A 20965-nucleotide genomic window follows, 5' to 3' on the forward strand; every position below is an offset into this window, starting at 1 on the left:
TCACTTTGCTGCTGGGTTCTTTTCCTTTGTTGAAAGGGTCAGTGCTTTGTTTGCCTCTACTTTGATGCCTGCTTTTTGTGTTTGTTTATAACACGGCTATATAGGCCTGCTCAAACGGGCAGCTGCTGCAACAAGGAGAAAGGCTGGGTGGTTTGGGGGTCCGAGCACTGAGCAGGGAAGGGGGAAAAGCCAGGGTGAGTTCTTTTCTCTAAGCACAGCACTTTTCCTTCCCCCGTGCTCATCTCATTCACTGACAAGTCAACAGCTGAAGATTTCTACTGCAGCCTGTATTAAAACTTGCTCTACATACCTGTTTTAGCTGTCACTGTGAGTTTTCACTATTATCTGAGACCTGACTGGTTCTGAAGCACCACAGAGCAGGAACAAGGCTGTTGCTATATGGGCAGCTGCCTTCTGGCTCTAGCTTGTGGTGGGCTGGTAGCTTTTGGTACCTCACCAAAAAAAAAAAAAAAAAAAAAAAAAGGCAGCTATAAAATATGTGCCTGGCACATGGGCTCTGCTGGGGTGGAAACAACGAGGGGGGAGAGAGCAAGGGCTTGTGCTGGTGAGGAAAGGCTGTGTGTGTGCCACTACTGCTGCACAGAGCAGCGTGCCTGCCTCCCAGAGGAGCAATGTTCATTACCACATCATGTTTTGCAGTGTGAGTGCGTATTTGCATATTTCAGGACTAATTCATTGTAATTAGCCAATTTTATGCAATATGGACGTCTCTATATTTAATCCAGCCCTGATTTGCAGTCCCTGGGCACCTCAGTGCCCTGGCAGCACACAGATGGCACTGCTGCTGCTACAGCTGCCAGCAACTGAAGCAGCCCCACAGCGAGCTGGGGCAGCACTGCCTCAGCTGCCAGCTCGCCTGCAGCTCCCCGCCCATCCAGTGAACCCCAGAGCTTGTAGGGAGTCAAAATATTCGTGGAGACACTGAGCCAGGCTGAGCTCTGCAGAGCCCCAGGCTGAGATGATGTTGGCGGTGCTCAGGAGCCTGCCCTGCACGTCCTGCAGCCCCGTCCTGCATCGCCAGCCCCTGCCAGGCCACCTGGCTGCTGGCAGGAGGGACGGACGCGTTCTGCAGCACAGCTGCCCCTGAAACTGAGCCAGGAAGCTGGAGCTGGGGCTCTGCTTGGCCTCATCCCCTGCAGAGCGTCCCCTCCGTGCCACAGCTCCCTGCCACCTCCCTGGTGGACGCCAGCGCTGCCGTGCCTGGGGCCAGGAGACAGCAAAGTGGCTGGGGCCAGCCCACAGCGAGCGAAGTTTCCTCTGGGGCTGGGCTGTGCCACACAGAAATGAGCTCCCACTGCGCAACACCAGCACAGAGCACTGACAAAACAATAATACCAGCTGCAACAGCTGCTGAAAAGCAGGCACAGCAACGGCCCTGGCTGCTGGCTGTCCCCTGGCAGTATGAATAGCGGGTTTATTTACTGCTGCTGTGGTGGATTTTTTTGTTTGTTTGTTTCTTTTAACCAAATGCTGCAGTCCTGGGGCTGCTGGCCTCACCTGCCTGATTCCCAGCACTCCCCGTGACGCCAGGCAGGGACACACACCTGGGCAGCTGCTTGTCGTTTATTGCACAAGAAGTCGGCATCACTGAGGCAGGATGGTGCAGTACAAAACTATCCGCTTACCAGTCAAAAGCTATTGCAGAGGTTTGTATCCACAGACTTCAGTTATGTACAGATTTACACAACAACGCTCGCAGGGGCCATGCCCGCGGTGCCAGAGCCGGGACCCTGCTGCCAGGAGCCCCGGGGGCACGGTGGGACGAGGGGCAGGGGCCTAGTGGCAGGGGCCTGGTCCTGCCCTCACCGCAGCTCCTGCCACCGTCCCGGCCACGGCACAGGGAGGGCAGCAGGGCTGGGTGACCCTCGAGCCAAGTGAGTGCTGTGGTGGCTGTGCCGTCCCCACCACACTGCTTCAGGATTCAGTACAAGAGCTCGGAGGCCTCACGCTTGTGAATAAAGCCAAGCAGCAGCCGGGGCCTGGCTGGGGGCAGCCCCGGCCCCAGCAGCACCCGCTGCAGGCTCCCTGTTACCCTTGCTGGGTGCAGGATGGGGCCCCAACTCGTACATCTTCACAACCCCCTGAGAGTCAGCTCGAGAGCCGTTGCCCATCCTCAGCTGCATCTACTGAAATGCCAGAGAAAGGCAGAAAAAACTGGGGGGTGGGAACAGCCCATACCTAACCCAGGTCTCACTTTAACTGCATCTAGGAAAAGCCCCAGGCAGGCTCCAGAAGTCAGAGCCTCTGGACAAAGCTGCTGCTCCAGCAGAAGTGCCTTTCCCCATGGGGGGGGGCTGGGGGGTCCATCGGTGTCCCCTCACAGGGACCTGCGGCCACAAGCCGAGTTCAGTGAAGCTACAGGGAGCAGAGAGAAAGAAACTGCAGAGAAACGAGGGGGTTTGGCTCCAGCTCAGTTAAAGATGTCGGTGCCTGTTTCCAGGCGCACGCAGCGCTTCAGTGCGAGGTTTCTCACCCCTCTCCAGGCACAGAGGAGCCCCTTTAACACTGACCAGCCGTGGGACAGGGGAGCACAGCCCCCAGCAGGCAGGAGCTCAGACCCTGGGGTCATTCCCGAGCCACCCCAGTGCCCCCCGGGACTCCCAGCGGGGTGAGGGGGGACAGGGAGCCCAGGCGCATGCTGCGCACCCAGGCTGAGCAGAGACTGGCTTTGGCACCCACCTCCCCATCACACCTCTGATTAATTTTGGGAGGCACACGTGGACCCGTTTCCCCCAGGGCTGTGTTAGTGCAGGTCTCGCACAGGAACAAGAGCAGAGTCCGCAGCCGCCCGCACACCACCCCGTGAGGCAGCACCCGGCAGCAGGCAGCACTCGGGCACCTCCGGAGTTGCTGGGAGAGCACCGAGGCTCCATCACTCCTGGCCAAATCCTTCCGTCTCCTCGATGGCGTAAAGCAGCTTCTCCTTCAGCTGTTCGTAGCTCTTGTACGGAGGCAAATCCAGGCGGTTAAAGCTGGCGAGACAACAGAGGCTGTGAACAGTGACCCCAAATCCCCTGCCACCCTCCTCCCCCTGCAGGGACCCCTCCGGCCTCAGCAGCTCCATCCCAGGGGACTGCCAGTGACGGGGACAGGACAGGGGGCACCGGGGCCCCACGCAGCCGGGCAGGGACCGCGAGCAGTTGTCCCCATGCAGCGCTGAGGAGAACTGACTTACCATGTATGGCTCCGAGGCAGCCACGTCTCTTTGCCAACTTTATCGATGCAGAATTTCTGGGGCCCGTTGCTGCCTGTTAATTATGAGCAGAGCAAATCTCATTACACAATCGGGAGCTGAAAAAGAAAACCCTGCCGTGCCACTGCAGCCAGCAGATCCCATCGGCACACGCCCTGACAGTCCTACAGGCAACCGAGGGCACAAATCCCCTGCAGCACTCCGACAGCCTGCTCTGACCCCTTTGCAGGGAGAATGCACAAAAACACGAAATGAAGAAGCTAAAACTACATCCACAGCAGACAAGATGTGCTGCTGTCACTGTAAGTGGGGTGGTCAAAGAGCGAGTGCAGAAGCGCACGATCTGCGCCCGCTGGATGGATCGGGTCCGCCCAAGCATCACCAAGGACCTGGCTCAGGAGGCCTGAGTCACCGAGGTGGCTTTTTGACAAATTGTGACTGCTGGCTGGGCTCCGGGGGCCTGGAAAAAAGCTAACGCACCAGGCAGAACAAACAAATGGGCTAGGTTAGCTGCTTCACTTGCATCAGCTCCGGGAGAACAACAGAACACCGGTACGGGCCCCAGAAGTAGCACAGGACAAGGGCAGAATAATGCCACACGCTGTGGGTTTCTAGAAAAGGGGCTTCATCACACCCAAAAAAATCAAAATTAAGTCAAAAAAAAAAAATCAAATCTCATTCAGAATGACATTATGACTGCACTGACAAAGCTAACTGTGGTGGCACGCTTCAGCCTAAGGAATTTGTCTGGGTACAGCACGCACCAGACCGAACCGCCGTGCCCAGACATCACCACAGCTACATCACTGCTGCCAAGTGCCCTCAAGTCTGGGGTGGAAGTGTGGAAAACCAGGTCCCAGCTGCCAGCCCTGGGCACTGCCACCATCCCCCCACACGACCCGAGCAGCAGGACACGCACCGATGAGCTCGGCGAAGCCCCCGACCGGCAGGCGGCAGGTCCCCGTCACGAACTGCAGCAGCCGGATCCTCTTCTCGTTGTCCATCTCCTTCACCACCTGAGAGGACAGCGTGCCAGGAGTGGGACCCCCAACACCCCCACACCCAGATGGGCCAGGGCACCGTCCTGTAGTGCCACTCCTGCCACATTCACCCCACGCTCCGGGCCGGCCCTGCCTGCCCCAGCCCCACGCAGGGGATGGAGGCGCTGGGGCTCACCTGCCAGAACCACTGGATCTGCTTGCTGTTCTTGGTGTAGTGCCGGTAGATGGTGTTCTTCTGCCAGTCGTTCATGTCGATCTCCTGCATGCCGCACAGCATCAGCTAGGGACAGGGCACAGTCAGCAGGGGCACAGAAACAAGGCCCCGCGCCCACACATCGCAGCACCCACTGCTTCGGTGCAGGGCTGCGCCAGGCACAGGCTCCAGCACAGGGTACGGGAGGAATCCCTCGCCTTTGATGAGAGGTTTCCCACTAATGGGCCCTACAAGCAACCCTGCAAACCCTGCCACCAGGTGGGTGTACAGAGCTGACGGGCAGAGCCTGAAGCTGGAGGGAGCAGAGCCCGTGCACCCCAGCAGCACCGGGCAGCCTGCAGCAGGGTGGAAGCCCCAATGCCCCTGTGTTCCCCATCCCAGCGCGGGCACCAGCTCACCTCCAGCTCCTTCTCGTCGAAGTACCGCAGCCACTCGAGCGGCACCACCTCGTTGAAGCCATCCAGGAAGGCCTTGGTCTGCTCCTCCACGCCCCGCGTGAAGCGCCAGTCCGTCAGCAGCCTGGGGAGGCAGGGGGTGGTCAGCCAGTGGCACCGGGGCCACTGCCAGCCCTTCCCACCAGCAGGGAGGCAGCCGGCCTCGGGGGGGACACAGGGGTGCGTGGCAGGGCCCCCCTCAAGCCCTCCTTCTGCCCCCAAACCCAGCAGCAGCCCCGAGCACAGAGCAGCAGCCATCGGGGAGCGAGGGGTGCAGGCCACGTCCCCTGGCTGCAGCCTGCTGCCCGCAGGACAGAGGCAGCCCCAGCCAGCGCTGGGTGAGCGGCCATGGGACAGGGAGAGCAGTCTCACCCTCTCTCCCCTCTCCTCTTTCCTGAAAGTACTGGCAGCTGCCCAGCAGCAGGCAGCCAGACCGCAGCGCAGCTCAGTGACCGCGCCAGCCCATACTTGTCACAGGCCACGTAGCCAGGGGAAGGCAGCCACGTCCCAAGCCCCACGTTCCCACCCCAGAACCGCCCTAAAGCCGGGGGGCCGGGCACCCAGCGGGGGCATCAGGACCAGACTCACATGATGTACTCCTCCTTGTTCTCCTCCGTCACCCGGATGCTCTCGCCGCCCTCCTTCAGCTCATGGGTGGTCACCTTGCCCAGGATCTCCATGTCCTGGATGAAGTACAGCTCCAGGCCGCACTCCTCCAGGCTGTTCTCCCTGCAGGAGGACACCGGGACGTGATTTTTGGCAAGACACCGCGAGGGGCGGCGGGAGGAGCGCTGCCTCCCCCAGCACAGACCCGGCCCCGGGCCAGGAGCGTGAGGCACTCACTTGGTCCAGACAATGGAGTTGTAAAACTCGGGGTCGATGGACTCCAGGTCCTTCAGCGTGGGCCGCTTGTTCAGCATGCGCTTGTAGAAGGGCAGCGTGAAGCCGGTATCGATGAACTTCCCGTGATACAGAGCCTGCCATGGGGGGGGACACTGGGTTACGGGGGCCCAGCACGGACCCGCAGGAACACACAGAGCTCCACCACAGCCACGGGGGACAGGGAACGGCTCCCCACAGCCAGGAGCCCCCCCACCAAGCCCCCCCGGCTGGGGAAGGCAGCGGGAGGCTCGCCCGGCGCAGCCCCTCTCCCCTCCCCAGCGCAAATTCCACCGCGTCTCCTTCTCCCCTCGCAGCTCTATTAAGAGCACTTGTTTAAACAGAGCTCTGCTGTGGCTTCCCTGAATCCCTGGCTTCCAGGAGCCCCAAGGCAAAGGCAGCCAAAAATAATGCAGACGCTTGTCTAGAACAGCCCAGCGGTGAGTAATAGTCTGGGGTTTTATTGGTATCCTGCGAGGCGCGGGGCAGGGCAGGACAGGCGGGGGACCCGGGCAGGGCGCAGCCACCTCCCGCACACACCTCACGGCCCCGGGACAGACCCTGCCCCGAGCCCGGACCCCCGGCAGCCCCGCGCCCACCCGGGCCGGGCGATCGAAGGCACAAATGGCCCCGGGGAGGGCGAGACGAACGGGAGGAGCCACGGCGGGGCCTGGGCAGCTGGAAAATCTCACACTGCTGGGGCTAAAAATAGTGCGGAGCTGCAGACCCGACAGCACCTGGGGTGGCAGCCAAGGACCTGGAGCCATCCCCGCAGCACAGCCCCCGGCAGCGGGGTCCCCTCGGCCCCACAGCCGTCCCCAGCCCTACAGCACCTTGCCCCGCTCTGGTGCAACCCCTCCAAGCCCACTCTGGGGACCAGCACCCGAGCGGGAAGGGGTGTAATGGGATGTAATGGGGTGTACTGGGGTGTAGTGGGGTGGCTGCTGGGCACAGCTCGGCTGCAGGACGCCGCGTCGGGCTCTTACCATGGCAATGAAGCGGCCGATGAAGCGGAAATAGGTGAGGTGGTCGGGGTTGATGGAGGAGGCAGGGTTGATCTGCAGGCAGTAGTTGTTTTTGCCAGCGTACTCGAAGAGGCAGTACATGGGGTTGAGCACCTCGTGGGACAGGAGGAAGAACCATTCCCTGGGAGAGAGCGAGAGCGGTGAGCAGCGGCTCCTGCGGTCACTGCAGGCTGGGTCTGCTGGACGAGGCTGCGCCCCGGCACAGGGGACAGGGACAGGACAGCCCCTGGGCCTCTGCAGCTCGCCCACGTGAAGCAAGTGCCCAGCTCCTGGGCCCTGCTGTGAGCTGGTGAGGGCATCGGGCACCACAGGCTCCAGCTGCCTTTGCAGAAGTGCTGAAAACGGTTTGTGAAGTGCTTTTGGAGGCATCAGAAAGAAAATCCCTGCTGGGCACGGAGCTCGGCTGGGAGCAGGAGGCATCCCGACAGGCACCGAGCAGCCCAGCCCCTTGCACACACACACAAGTGCACACTCACGTGGCTGTGCACTCACACCCAGTGCCCGTGGGCACCCGCTCTCCTCCCACACCCCCCCAAAGCCCGACCGAAGCAGCGCAGGACGGGCCCCGCTGTCCTTGCTCCGCTCCCCGGCCGCGGTCCTCAGGCGCAGAGGCAGCCCCGGCATCCCGTCCGTGGTTCTACCCTGTGGTAGAACAGCATGACGTAACCTACCATAGGGTAAAACCACTGGCAGGACACGGAGAGACGAGGGAGCAGCAGCCCTGCCCCACAGCCAGCAGCAGCAGCACGAGCGGCAGGGTGGCGGAGGGAAGCCCAGCACCACGCCGGACACCCCAGGTGAGCCGGATGGGGACACGGGGACAGACACGGGGCTCCCCCCCTCCACCTGGAGGCGCAGCCCGGCGCCACGCAGCACGCTCCTCAGGGCGGTGGCAGCTACGGGCTGGCAGCAACCACGTCCCACCACGTCCGCCCTGGCACGCAGCGACTGTCCCGAGAAACACCGGCGCCTGTGAGCCGCGCACCAGGCTGCGGGGGGAAGAGGCAGCACGACCCATCGCCCCGGGGTGCTGGCGTTGGCACTCGGGGGCTATGGAGAGTCCCAGGTGGGTCCCCAGCCCTCCTTGTGCAATGAACAGGCTGGTGCAATGCCGTGGAGGAGTTTCACCCTCCCCAAAGCTCACAGTTTCCAGCTCAAACCCCTCTGGCTCCCCGCAGAGGGGCTGGGGACCCCGAGCCCAGCCGCCTGACGGGCCACCCCGGCAGCAGCAGCCCCGCACACCCACACTCACCTGGCGATGCCGCCGTAGTCCAGGCCCTCCTCTCCCCGCATGATGATGTAGAGGCGGCGCCGCAGGTCGTACGGCTTCATGTTCATGATCTGCACGGGGACACGGGGAATTGTCACCGCGGGCTGTGCACGAGGGCCAGCTCCGCACCCCCGGACCCCGCGCCCCTCACCTGCTGGAAGGAGTCCTCAAAGAGCGTCTGTCGGGAAACGCTGATCTTCACGTGGCTGGGCAGGGCGTTCGACTGCGGGCAGGGCACAGACAGGAGCCCGTGAGCAGGTTGGCACAGCCACTGCCCGATCCCCAGGCTGCCCCCGCGTGCCCAGCGGCCTCACGCCACTCTACTCACGTGGCAGAGGAAGCGGAACTGGTGGTACTTCCAGCGAAAGCTGCGGTCGTACGCCCCCGGCGATCCCCCCTGCTTGCTCCTGAGAAAGGAGAAAGCAGCAGGGGCTGGGTCAGGGCACGGCCCCACAGCCCAACACCTCCAGCACCCGCTGCCCTGCCCCTGCAGCCTCACCGCCCACCGGGGGGAGGACAGCCCCCGTGCTGCAGCTCCCCTCTGCACGCAGGGAGCTCTCCGTTGGAGCCAAACACGGGGCCCTAACCCCACTCTCAGCGTGCAGGCAACAAAGCCAACCCTCTTCACCCACTCCACGTTGGGAGCACACCAACGAGCTGTGAGCAAGCTCCTCGAGCACCAGCCCCGAGCGCCGCAGCCCCGCTGCTGTCCCACCAGGTGCAGAGCTGGGGCTTGGTCCAGCACCACTCACCCAGACTCGAATCCGGGGCGCGGGTCCTTGAAGGTGGTGGTGCGAGTGTTGTGGTCCACGAAGTAGCGCACGCCCTCGTTGGTGTACTTCATCTCCCAGCCGGGCGGCAGGGGCGGCTCCTGGATCATCCTGCGGGCAAGGAAGGGGTCACCCAGCTGCCGCCTGGGGGTCTCACCCTGCCCCACATCGCTGCCCTCGGGGACTGCCTTCAATTCACAGCTCCGTGCCAGGCAAAAGGATTCAGGGGCAGAATGAGCAAGCAGGAGCCCTACTGCCCTGAGCTCTCAGGAGCCCAGCAGGGTGAGAGGAGAGCACCTCCTCCTGCCTTACAGCCCTGCTGCCTCTCCTCACCTTGGTCCCAGCTCCCCCCAGTGCCCGGGGTCGCAGTTCCCAACCCTCCCCAGCTCCCCCAGTGCCTGGTCACTGCCTGCATCGCTCAGAGCCCTTGTGCAGGCTCAGGCCCCGCTCAGCACCTGGTAGCCCAGCAGCATTTCAGAAACCCCCAGCAGCCTCCCCAAACCTCCCTGCCCACCCCTCGTGCTCCTACCCCTGCGTGCGAGGGTCTTCCCACTGCGTGGTCCGCGTGTTGTGGTTCACGTAATACACTCGCCCGTTGTCCTGTCTCTTCTCTAGGAGAAAACAGAGGGGAAGCGTTAGCTGGTGCCCCGGGAACACACCTTGCAGCTCACAGGAGTCTGTCAGCTCCCTCCTCCCCTCCTGCACTGCCCCAAATTGTTTGGAAAAGACAAAATAAATAATTTTACGTTTTCCCTATGCACAGAAGCCGCAGTAGCTGGGGGAAGGCCCGCTCTCCCCAGGCCCATGCAGCAGGGCAGAGGCTGGCGCCCAGCCGCGCACCCTCCTACACAGCCACGCTCCCTGCGGCTTTGGGGGCGCCTCCTCCCCGCACAGCCCTGCTGCTGGGCACACACGGGCATAAAATAAAGGCACCACTCACACCGGCATCGCTGCGGGACAGGCACTGCGCCTGCAGCCTCCCCAGCACCCCCTGTGCCCCCCCCAGGCACTGAACAGCCAGGGCCTCCCAGCCACAGCCGGGCACCCCGTCCCATCCCGGTGGCAATTCCTGCACCCGCTGCCCACCCCCTGAGCCCCCGGGGATGGGACCCACCCCACGCACCCCCCCCCCCGCACGCAGCCCTGCTCCATGCCGGGAGGGACGCCCTGCACGCGCTCCCCGTCCCTGTCCCCTCCCGGTGTCCCCTCCCACAGCCCCGTCCCGTTCCTGCAGGGCTGTGGGAAGCGGCTGCGGTTCCCAGCCCGGGACTGGGAGCCCAGTGGGGTTGTGCTCCATCCACGTCCTTCACCCCACAGCCCCCCCTCAGAGCGCTGTGTCCCCAAGGGACCGGACTGGGGCTCTGGGGAGCCCAGGGACAGGGCAGTCCTGCCACCAGCCCCACAGAAGCACCAGGCATGGCTACGGGGGACGGGGGCTTTAAACACTTCTGCTCCTAGCTCTGGCTGAGGCACATCTGATGACCAACCCCACATCCACCCCAGGAACCCCATCTGCCCGGGGTGCTGGCTCCAAGCAGGCTCCCCCAGCTGCCGCAGGAGCTGGGTCACCCAGTCCAGCAGCAAAGGCTCCAGCACTGCCCTCGCCAAGCCCCTGCCCTGCCCCTGGAGACCCCCCTCAGCCGCCCAGCCCCAAGCTCCCCGCAGATTGTTCCCTCTCCGGGTCCCTGCAGGGGGCCGCTCTCTGCCAGCCCTGGCAGAGCACAGCACTGCCAGCCAGGAGAGGGGCCCTCTCCTCCCTGGGGGTGGCACAGGGGCTTTGCAGAATGTCCCAGCACCCGGTGTCCCCGCTGACCCCTTTCCCAGCGCCCAGCAGCTCCCATTAACGTCCCCTCCGTCCCACCAGGCACTCGCCACCCTCACCACCAGCCCTCCCCAGCCCGGACACGGCACAGCAGAGCCCCGGGGGTGGCAGCAGCACTTGGGACACGGGGACAGGGCTGAAGCCCCGCTGTGGCCCGGGGCAGAGCATCCCTGGAGGCACATGCGTGGCAGCAGGACAGGCCGCCGCTCAGCACACGGCTCCGGGGACGAGCGAGGAGTTGGATCCCCAGCCTCTCCCCCAGTCCAAAGAACAACCACAAACACTTCTGCATTCAGTAGCTGAGAGAGAGAGAGAGCTGGGAACTCCTCCAGGAAAAGAGAAAAAAGGAAAGGGGAAAAAAAAAAGGGAAAAAAGCTGGATTTCAAATCAGAGACTGAGCTAGTCATGGGCAGCCTCAGCCCCACACGCAGCGCAGCACCGGGAGCGCTGCGTCCCCACCGAGGGCACCCCTGGCCCGGAGCAGAGCAGGACGGCTGGCAGGAGGCACAGGCAGGTGAGGAGGCTCTGTACTTACCCCAGCCGGGAGGAAGGGGGCCGAGAGGATCATTGTCGGACGGGGCGCCGGACGACTAGAGACAAGAGAGGGCAAAAATACAAAATAAAAACCAGGGCACGGGCGAGCGGGAGCAGCAGCGAAGGCGAGAGCCGCACAGCCTCTGCTCTGCGCTCGCCTCCCCTGGGCCCGCAGCTCCCAAAGAACTGAAAAAACAAAAACAACACAAAAAAGCAAACAAAAAAAAAAAAACTCTTGCACACTCAGGGGGTGTTTTTTTTTTAAAAAAAAAAAAAAAAAAAAAAAAGCACAAACCAAACAGAGGCTGGGGCGGCCAAGGGGGCGGCCGGGCAGGGGCCAGGCGCGGCGCAGGGCGAGGAGCGGGACCGCGCCGCAGCCTCCAGATGTGCGCGGCCGCTCGGCTCCCGCTGGCCCGGGCGACCATCCCCATCAGATACACCTCCAGCCTCCTCCAAGAACCACACACAAGAGGGAAAAAATATCGCAGGCCTTTCCAATGAAATCATTCCCACAAGCCCTGTCCACGCCCAGCGCTTCCTGGCGGGGCCCGCGGCCCCCCTCCTCCCCGGGCAGCGAGCGGGCTGCGGGATGCGCCGCACTGAGGGCACATTCATGCCTGCACAGACGGGCGGCTCCCCGAGCCCCCAGCCCCCCCGGCAGGTTGGGGGCCCCGGCACAAAGCACCTTTCTTCTGCCCCGGGCGGGCAGAGCCAGCGGCCGTCACCCCAGGCTGAAGCAGGGGGGTGCCGGCACAGCCCCCCCGACCCCGCTGGAGGTCCCCGGGGATGGAGGCACGGCCCCGACACCTGGGGCTCCAGGGGAGAGGGAGGTTAAATTGTAATGGTTAAATAAGACACACGTTGTTACCAAGAGGCCTTTCCATTGCACCTCCTAAAAAACAGCCACTGGAGAGGGGCCGGGGGTCCCGGCGGGGCCAGCCTGCAGCCCCCATGGGGACAGGGCAGCCCCAGGCCTGGGCACTCGGGGTGCTGGGGGCCCCCCAACCCTCCCGGGATGGGCACCAGCCCCTGGGACCAGCCCAGCATGCTGGGGGATGCCCTGGGGTGTGCTGAGGACGGGGCAGCCCACGCCTCCTGGCTTCTTCTCTCGCCCCCTGCCCCATGCACAAGGAGAGGGGCGCAGGAGGCACCGCCCTGGCACGGCACAGCACAGCACAGCACGGCGTGTCTTGGGCAGCCTCCGCTCCCTCCCTACCCAGCCAGGCTGGCCAGAGACACAGCTGAGGCACGTCCAGAGGCATCACCTCACTGTGACCTAAAAATAACTAATTAAAACAAACAGGGCACAGAGACAAGAGCCCGGGGCAGAGCTCCAGGAGCCAGCCCTCCCGCAGCTCTCCGCAGCCCCCAGGAACGACCCTGGGCCAGAGAGACCCCCGGGCACGGGGGATGCTGCTCCGAGCCTGCTGCCTGCGTGCTGCCACAGGGACCCTGCCTGCAGCAGCCCCAGAGCTGGGCTCCCTGCAGGGGCTGTGCCACGAGGGCTCTGCATCGTCCAGGGGTGCGGCACCACTCAGCACCTCCTGTCCCCGCACGGAGCGCGGGTGGGTGCTGGAGACGGGAGGGCAACGAGAGGCAGGGAGCCCCTGGGGGAAGGAGGCGCAGCAGAAGCCATCGCTGCTGGCAGGAGAAAGTTTGAAGCGAGGAGTACAATCGTTTCATCAGGCTAAATTTGGAGTGCGAGTCCCTCCCTCAGTGCTCTGCAGAGCCCAGCCAGGGCGAGTCGCGCGGCGCTGGAGCAGCTCCAGAGGCGGTGCTGGCAGTGAATTGAGCAGCGACAGGCTCAGAGCACGACTCGGCCTCGGTGGAAGCCCCCTCCTGCTGCCCCCACGGACAGCGTGCCGAGGGCAGGGGGGCCGTGGCAGCACAGCTCCCTCTGAGGGGCAGGAATCCATGAGGGCAGCCTCCCACAGCCCCTGTGGGGGCACAGCCCCAGGCCCAGCTCATGGGACTGACCACAACCTCTGCCTGCTTCCCCCTTGCAGAGACATCCGAGCTCCTCGCTGGGGCACCGAGCTCACCCTGGCAGCACTTCTGCAGGGTGCTGGGAGACCCCAGAGAGGAGCTCAGCCTCAGCAGGGAGCTGGATGCCCTGCGCTGCACACCCAGAGCTCCCCGGCCCTGCCAGCAGCTGGGTTCCACACCATGGTAAAACCCCACAAGGCACGGGGCTGGCTGACACCAGAGCACGGGGACATCGCCACCCAGGAGGCAGAAAGGCTCCAGAGTGGCTCAGCCTGCAATGCCAGCCATCAGCACAGCCCTGCCTATCCGGGGGTGCTCACCCAAACCATGAACAGGGGGAAAAAAACAAGGGAAGCAGCAGCAGGGAGCTTGCAGAGCCCGGCAGCACTCGTTCCCTGGGCCCTGGCAGCCCTGGGTGCAGCTCCTGCCGCAGCCCCCAGCCCTCACCTGGTACAGGAATCTTTGGCTGAACTGCTGCATGGCTCCTTGGAGCTGGTTTCGCTGGGACTGCCACTGCTCGTAGTTCCTGACGTACTCGGCCGTGGGGCGCTGCCACGTGGTGGTCCGGGTGTTGTGGTCCACGTAGTAGTAGCGGCCCCTCGGGTCCACGCGCTTCTCCCACCTGGAAGCACCATGGGGAGATGTCACAGGCTGTCCTCCCCTGGGACAGGGGCTCGCTGGGACCTTCCAGCCCTGCTTTAGGGCCTGACCCTTTCCACCTCCCAGGGACTCCGCACCGAAGCGGTGCGCACACCTCCCCGCTTCCCCCAGTGCTCCTTCCCCTGCTGCTCGGAGCCCAAACACGGCACCAGGCTGCTCAAAAGCCCCTCGGGAGATCAGTGGCTGCCCCATGGAGCCCCTCCTGGCCACCACGGCACCAAAGGACGTTGTGACAGCCAGCCCAAAGAGGTTCCACCCCGGGCTCAGCTCAGGCACCGTCCCAGTACTAAGGCGGGTGTGAAGGCACGGGGCCAGCAGAGCCCCAGGAAGGCTGGGAGGAACGGCAGAGGGCACCCAACAGGATCCAACACAATCTCCCATTGCCCTGGACACGCAGCCATGGCTTGAGCACACTGAGCTGCTGCCCCAGCACGTGCTGGAAGCACAACTGAGGAGCCTCACTTGGGTCACGAGGCACCCAACCCGCTGCCAAAGCCCCCTCACACTCCGTGTGGCTCAGTGGAGGATTCACGACCAAGTTCTGGCTCTCAGAAGCACTTCATGGGCTCAATGGGCTCTAGAAACACGGCAAAAAAAGCAGCTGACAATCCTCCAGAGGCAGGCAGAGCTGCTGGGGCCCTGGCTCACCTATGGGGACTGACTTCCATTTCGTACTGCCACGGGCTGACCCCGGACACTGGCTCTCACAAGCTCGCACCACCCTTCTGCACGAGGGCTCTGCTCCCAACCCCAGGACAACCAATTTCATGGCTGAAGGGTTCCCTGGACAAGGTGAGCTCCACCACCAGGGAACACAACAGCCTGTGAGGACCTGAAGCAGCTCCCCATGCGGCTGGGAGGTGCTGAGAGGTAACACCAGGACACCTCAACACGGCCAGCCCCCGACTGCAGCGCTGGAGCAGAGAGCTGCACAGCAGGAGGGGAGCACGCCCGGGGTGCTCCCAGAGCCACCTCCCAGGTAGCAGCCTCCCCCTTAACGCCAGAGGGATTTTAAGCCGCCAGGGGGGCAGAAAGCAGGAGGGGAGGCTGCGGAGATCACAGCCTGGCTGAAGGCATGGGGTGAGCACAGGAACTCAGAGGCTCCCGCGGAGGAAAACAGGCTGGGCTTGCACTTCACACTCACACGTTACACCGGCTGCTAGAGCACACTGCGCTCACCCCAGCCTTGAGCAAACTCAGCCCAGAAAACAACCACCAGCAGTGTGCCTGCGCTGCCTGCCCCTCCTGGAGCACAAAGAGGTGAGAATTCAACAGCCTCCTGCAAAGCACACGGACCCCATGGTCACACGCAGCCTCTGTGACCTGAAGGCTGTTGACTCCTGCAGGTGAAGGAAGGATCTCCCTGCACGAGTTCTGCGGGGCTCTTCCTGCAGCTCTCGGAGCCGAGCAGCATCTGCTGGAGAACGAGCAGAGCTGATGTGGCTACGAGGGTCAGGAGCCCCTGCGAGAGGCCAAGGTTCAGCTCTGGGTTTGGGGCACACGGCGTGTGCCTGTTCCTGCTCACCAGTTCAGCCCCCCCGTGTCATCCCAACTCAAGAGCCATCCGTTCCTCCAGGTGACTCGAGGCCTGTCCCCTCCCTGCTCCTGGTCCTCACGGGGACTTTGCAGGCGCCCATCTCAAAGGCTTTTTTCACCATTCCTCAAGGAAGAGCCTCCAGAGGAGGCAGGGCGTGCTTTCAGGCCGCTGAACACTCCTGCATCTCAGCCCGTTTCCTTTCAGGACTGAGGAAACCTCCCTCCCACCTCCCCTGCCTCGCACAGACTCCACGAAGGTGGGCAGCACGAGGCACCGCCTGCCCGCGGCCCCTTACCCCGGCGGGAGCGGTCGTTCCCACGTGGTGGTCTTGTTGTTGTGGTCCACGTAGTACACCCTGCCGTTCGGCAGCTCCCGCTGCTCCCACCTGGAAAAGACAATTACGGGACAGTCGGTAAGGGCTGGCACCGGCACCCAACCCCAGGAGGTGCAGCCACCAAAGCTGGCTGGCCCCCGGTGTCGGACCACACCGTGCGTGGCTCCAGCAGGAGGGGACGTGGAGCATCTTCTGCTTCTACACCTCAAACCCAGCCCCAGCGGCCTCCCTGGGTGCTGCCCTGCGCCCAGCAGCCTGCCCCACGGAGCAGCGAGCAATTCCCAGACACCTTCTGAGCGAGGACACCCGGAGAGCTGCGGCTGGGGGCTCAGTAACCCCCCGAGCATTGCTCAGCCGCAGCGTTTAGGCTTTATTTAAAACCAAGCCCGACAGCAGCTATGGGCAGCAGTTACTGGGCCTGCTGCACAAAACCTGCGTGCTGAGAACCGGCCGAACTCGGGGCGTAAATTCCCGATCCCACAGAAAGGAGGGGGGTCGGTGTAAGATTTCACTCAGGCTCAGCTTCATGCCCCGCGAGTTTCTGATGTAGTTTTTGTTTAGCTTCCCTTAATGCCTCTGTAAAGGGGAGCCTTTGAGTTGGGGCTGGGAGTTTTCCTGGCAGCCGTGCTGCTGGCTGCTGACAGACCCCTCTCAGGAGCACCGCACCCACCCGGCGCTGGGCTGGGAGGCAGCCCCTCGGGGGAGCGGGCGCGATGGGGAGGCCTGGTGGCACACAGCGACACCAAACCCACTCTTTGCCTCCATTCATTCATCCAAGTTTGCACCCTGGCAAACGCGGAGCCTCCACAGAGCGCCGCGCTTCATCCTCCCCTCCGCGGCACAGGGCGAGCGCGCGGCTGCTGACAGATCAAGGGCTCTGCTGCCACGCTCCCGCTGCCCCGGCTCTCCCTCCCAGGCAGCCTTCAGTCTCAATTAATCATCACAAAAGCCCCAGGAAATTAACGTAGCAGCTTACCAGCTTCTGTTGCAACTCCCTGACGGCAGCTGAAGGAACGCGGCTGGCGCCCGGCGCTCGTGCCAGCGATGCTGCAGGCACCAACACCCAGCGCCAGGCCCCGCACCGCCCCTGCCCACCCTCGAGCCCCCCAGGGTCAGATTCACACCAAGGGAGCTGTCACCGTGCGCTGCTGTGGCCACCCGGGGTCTCAGCAGCATTTCCAACCCCAGCTGAGGACCTGAACTGCCCCCAGGTCACCGGGCAGAGACTGCCCCATGTACCCGGACCGCTGGCTGCCTCCCTGCGGGCTTCCCCAAAAGAGTGGGCTCTGAGGACTTGGAAGTCCCTCATGACAAGTGGCTCAAGCCCCCAGGTGCTAATTCTGGGCTATGGAGACGAGAAATGGCACCACGAGGGCTCCTCCAAGGCAGGGGGAGTCTGGAGCCCTCACAGATCCCCCTCTCGGCGCCCCCATGACTGCAGAGAGCCGTGCAGGACTGAGGATTGCTGCTGGTGGTGGCAGCAACGGGTGGCCACTGTCCCTGTGCCACACCGCTGTGAACAGCCCACAAGCTCACGCACTCCTTGGAGCTCTGGAAGGTAAATTTGCTGCGTGCTGCTCTGCCCTGCAACCCGGCATTTCGCTGCCACCAGCAGTACCGCAGGCAGCACGCTGCGCCCGCTGCCACCACCGCTGACAGAACAGCCCGGACACAGGGCACTAAGGACAGCCCGCGGCTGCCAGGGCACCTCGCCAGCTCCCCACGAGCCTCGGCCTCTCCGAGCAACCCACACACCCCCTACCAGGCTGGTTAGCAGAGCCCAGCGGGGCGAGCCCTCACCCCAGCACACGGCCACCACCAGCAGGACGCGCATGGCGTGCCGGCAGCGCTGCGGGAGAGGCGAGCGACGCACGCGGGGAGCCACGGCTGGTGCGAAGCAGCAGGGCCGAGGCAACCCTGCAGTCCAAACAAAACGCCCTCCTTATGTAAGAAACCACAGCCCCGTGCCTTCTGCCAGGCAGCATAATGCGCCCCTTTGTGCGCGCGAGACGGGGCTGTGTACACAGCGCGGCAGCGGCCGCCTGTCCCCGCGCAGCATCGTCGCTGATAGGAACCAGATGCAGGAGCCAGCAGCTCTCCTGGCCCCTGTCGCTATCGGCCAGCTCGGGGACCCCATGGGACAGCCAGGACCCCGTGCTGGAGGCTTCAAGACACTCTGGCATCACAGACGCTCCCCAGACCTGCAGGGAAACACACGCCACACCAGCCGGGAGGGGGTGAGGAGGGCTCTGGGCACCGCTGGGGCTGGAATTATTCAGGACACTGTCCAGCATCCTCCGGCCCCCAAAACAGACTCCCAGTTGTCTGTGAGATGCCTCTGTGCCCACCACACCTGGTGCAGACGCTCAGAGGCAGCTCTGAGCACAACAAATAGCTCCGAATCCCCGCGTGAACCCAGCTGTGCCGGGCTGCCGGGCACACGGCGACCCCGAACACAGGGCTGGGAGCTTGGGAGCTGCTCCTGCCCCTCCAGCAGCAGAGCATGTGTGCTCCCCCTGCTCCCACAGACAGAAGGAGACGCTCAGAGAACGAGTCTGCAGAAAGCACAGGTTCCTGGAGGCTTCTCAGAGGGGAGAGCAACACGACAGCTCCCCCGCAGCAGAGCAGGAGGCGGCTCTGCAGGGGACCCGAGCGGCTGCTCCCAGGGTGCAGGAGCTGGGCCAGCGAGGGGCTGTCCCGCACGGCGCTGCAGCAGCCTGGCTGTGTCTGCATCTGTCTGCATCCCTCCTGCCTGAGGCACCGCTGCCTGCCCTCAGCCAGCCCCATCCCCACGTCCCACACCGGGCCCCAAAGCACAGCAACACCCTGCTGCTGAGCCAGCCCCGGAGCGGCGTCTCCAGACCAGGCCCCGGGGGATGCCCAGCAGCTCAGCCACACGTCCCCAGCCACTGCCCTGTTCTGTTTAAGTTCTGTTCAGCCAGGGCAGACCCCGGCTGCTCTCAGGGGAAGGTTCGTGGCAGGGGAAGGCGGCCGGAGCCAGCTCTCTGCCCCCATCCCCTCGCACTCCTCGCTGCTCGGCCTCCACCCGACGGAGCGGGTCAGCAGCCACCGGGCAGCCCGGCACGAGCACGGAACTGGGACAGCGCATGAGATGCTGCTGCTCCCTTCCCCGATACAGATCCTACGGGCAGGAGAGGCAGGGAGGGAAACTGGAGGTGCCAAAGGCAGCCTCCATCCACCTCGGGCAGGCAGAGGCAGGGAGAAGGAGCCCTCCCGCCTGTCTGGTAGGCGCAGAGAGGGGCACGAGCTGGAATAAAGACCTTTTCAGAGCACTGGACTTTTCCAGCTGCCTGGAAACAGGAAGCGCCCAGGCCCGAGAACAGTAACCCTCACACACCCCGCATAAAGGCACACTGAGCCGTTAACCCTAATTACCTGTGACTGACACACCAGCGAGGCCCTGACCTTCCAGGCATTGGCTTAGCCAAAGGAAAATAAACAGCTCCCTTCATACGAAACACAAGCCGTTCTCAGCCCCCCTCCACGGCTCTCCCCTTGCACTGGAAGGTGTCTGAAACGCGGGGCGGGGGGCTCAGCCTCGCCCCCGGCTGCCCGCAGCCCTGCTCAGCCAGCCCAGCTCCGCTCCCGGCTCCTTCCCCGTGCCCAGGAGGACGCAGAGCAGAGGGGAAACTCATCCCGGGCATCCCCGCAGCACTTGGCTGCACCTTCCACCACACAGAGGGCTTTGAGGCTCTCGTTTCTCACTATCACCACCTGAGAACACCCTGGGGCCACACCTAGTGACAATTCTCTCCCTGCTTCCTGGTGACACCAGGAGAGCCCACGACTTTCCTGACGTATTTGGGGCTGTTTGGTTGTGCCACCTTGAAACCAGGAGACAGACAGGCTGTGGGAGGATCCTGCCCACCTCCCCGCAACTGCAGCCATTGCCTGCAAGGTGCTCACGCAGTGCTGTTGGTGTAGTGCTTCCTTCTCTGATGTTCACACCTTTCCCGTGGAGCTCCCTGGAAATCCACCCTCATTCTCTCACGCATTTTCTCCTAGCTGCCTGGCAGCCAGCAGATCCTCCTGCACGTGCACGGGATGCTTCTGCCTCCCCTGGCAGCACGCCCTGCTCCTGCTCTGTGTGGAGATGCCTTCCCCTGCCTGTCCTCCCCCAAACCCTGTGGTGCAGCACAGCCCCATCCCACACCCTCCTCCTCCAGCACAGGGCAGTGCCCCCGCTTGCTCACCCACCTACCACCCTCCAGGGCTGCGCCTCCCTCCCGAGCCCCCCCTGAGGCTCTCGGCCACGAGAAGGCCACCCTCAGGAGCACAGCAGGACACAGAGCTGCTTACCCTGGGGGCAGAGCATCCAGGGCCAGCACCGCTGCCCGGGTCTGTGGGGTGCCGGAGCCGGGCGCTGCCTCCTCGGGCTCCCCGGAGCTGCTCAGCGCAGGAGCCGCGGGGCCATCCGCCGTGCTCGGTGCCACCGGAGTCGTCGTGGTCGCTCCTGCAGCCGGCCTCTCCTCCTCCACGTCCGCAGCACCCGTCACGTCCCCGTTCACTGGAAGGGCAGAGAGCAGAGAGCTCAGCACCACCAGCGGCTGCCCCACGCAGCCACCACCACAGGGCTCTGATCCCCCTGAACCCTTCCCCACCTTTTGTCTCGAGACAAAAGCAGACAGATGCTGCTTCGTGTTTGTGCTCAGCACCTGCCCTGCTGCTTGCTGCGGACCTGAGCGCAGAGAGCAAGGAGCTCAGGGGCTGCTGGCAGCCCCCAGGCACTGCGAGGAGCTGAACGTTGCTGGATTCCACTCAGCGTTTGAGAAGGGAAGGGGAAGAGACAGAATAACAATGAAAACTGACCAGGAGGAAAACGCAGACCCAAAAAACGACAGGTTTTGTTTGATGGTATGTATAAGCTAGCCAAAAACACAAGACCTGACAGGACAGAAGAGGATAAGTTCTGCCACAAGACATCCCAGCTTCGGTGGCAAAACAAGAGAATTAAAAACAAAACAGCACCAAATAACAGAAAAAAGGGACACAGACAGAGCTCCACAAGTCAGAGTTAAGGAACGCAGAACACTGCAGAAGTCTCTCTTTCTACAAGCCCAGGGATCATAGCAAACCCCTCACAACAGTGCAGACCCCACAAACGGGAGGCTGGAGAGGTATGGACACTGCAGGAGGGGCAGGCTGCTCAGCACGCTGCTGCTCTGCAGCTGGAGGGAAGCAGGGCACCCTCCTGCAGCACTGCAGTCCTGCTGCACAGCACCAGGCATTAAGGGAGCCCCTCAGGCAGCACCTACGGGCGATGG

General features: G+C 63.5%; 1 protein-coding gene across 2 annotated transcripts in view; it reads right to left on the reverse strand.

Moving 5' to 3' along the window:
- Positions 1–1566: 1566 nt before the first annotated feature.
- The window catches only part of WWP2 (WW domain containing E3 ubiquitin protein ligase 2), a 32362-nt gene continuing 12963 nt past the window's right edge, over positions 1567–20965 (reverse strand). For both annotated transcript variants that reach the window (XM_084533104.1, XM_084533105.1), the window contains 17 exons: positions 20001–20208; positions 15642–15731; positions 13597–13771; positions 11165–11219; positions 9337–9418; positions 8790–8918; positions 8366–8444; positions 8189–8260; positions 8020–8108; positions 6729–6888; positions 5707–5840; positions 5452–5592; positions 4828–4948; positions 4391–4495; positions 4134–4230; positions 3197–3269; positions 1567–2993 (listed from right to left, as the gene is read on the reverse strand). In XM_084533104.1, the coding sequence (XP_084389230.1) occupies positions 2894–2993; positions 3197–3269; positions 4134–4230; positions 4391–4495; positions 4828–4948; positions 5452–5592; positions 5707–5840; positions 6729–6888; positions 8020–8108; positions 8189–8260; positions 8366–8444; positions 8790–8918; positions 9337–9418; positions 11165–11219; positions 13597–13771; positions 15642–15731; positions 20001–20208 (1910 nt within the window). In that variant the 3' untranslated portion in view covers positions 1567–2893. The remainder of the gene's footprint in view (positions 2994–3196; positions 3270–4133; positions 4231–4390; positions 4496–4827; positions 4949–5451; positions 5593–5706; positions 5841–6728; positions 6889–8019; positions 8109–8188; positions 8261–8365; positions 8445–8789; positions 8919–9336; positions 9419–11164; positions 11220–13596; positions 13772–15641; positions 15732–20000; positions 20209–20965) is intronic.

Source organism: Aythya ferina, assembly GCF_964211825.1.
Source record: "Aythya ferina genome assembly, chromosome: 12".
NCBI classification, from domain to species: Eukaryota; Metazoa; Chordata; class Aves; order Anseriformes; family Anatidae; genus Aythya; species Aythya ferina.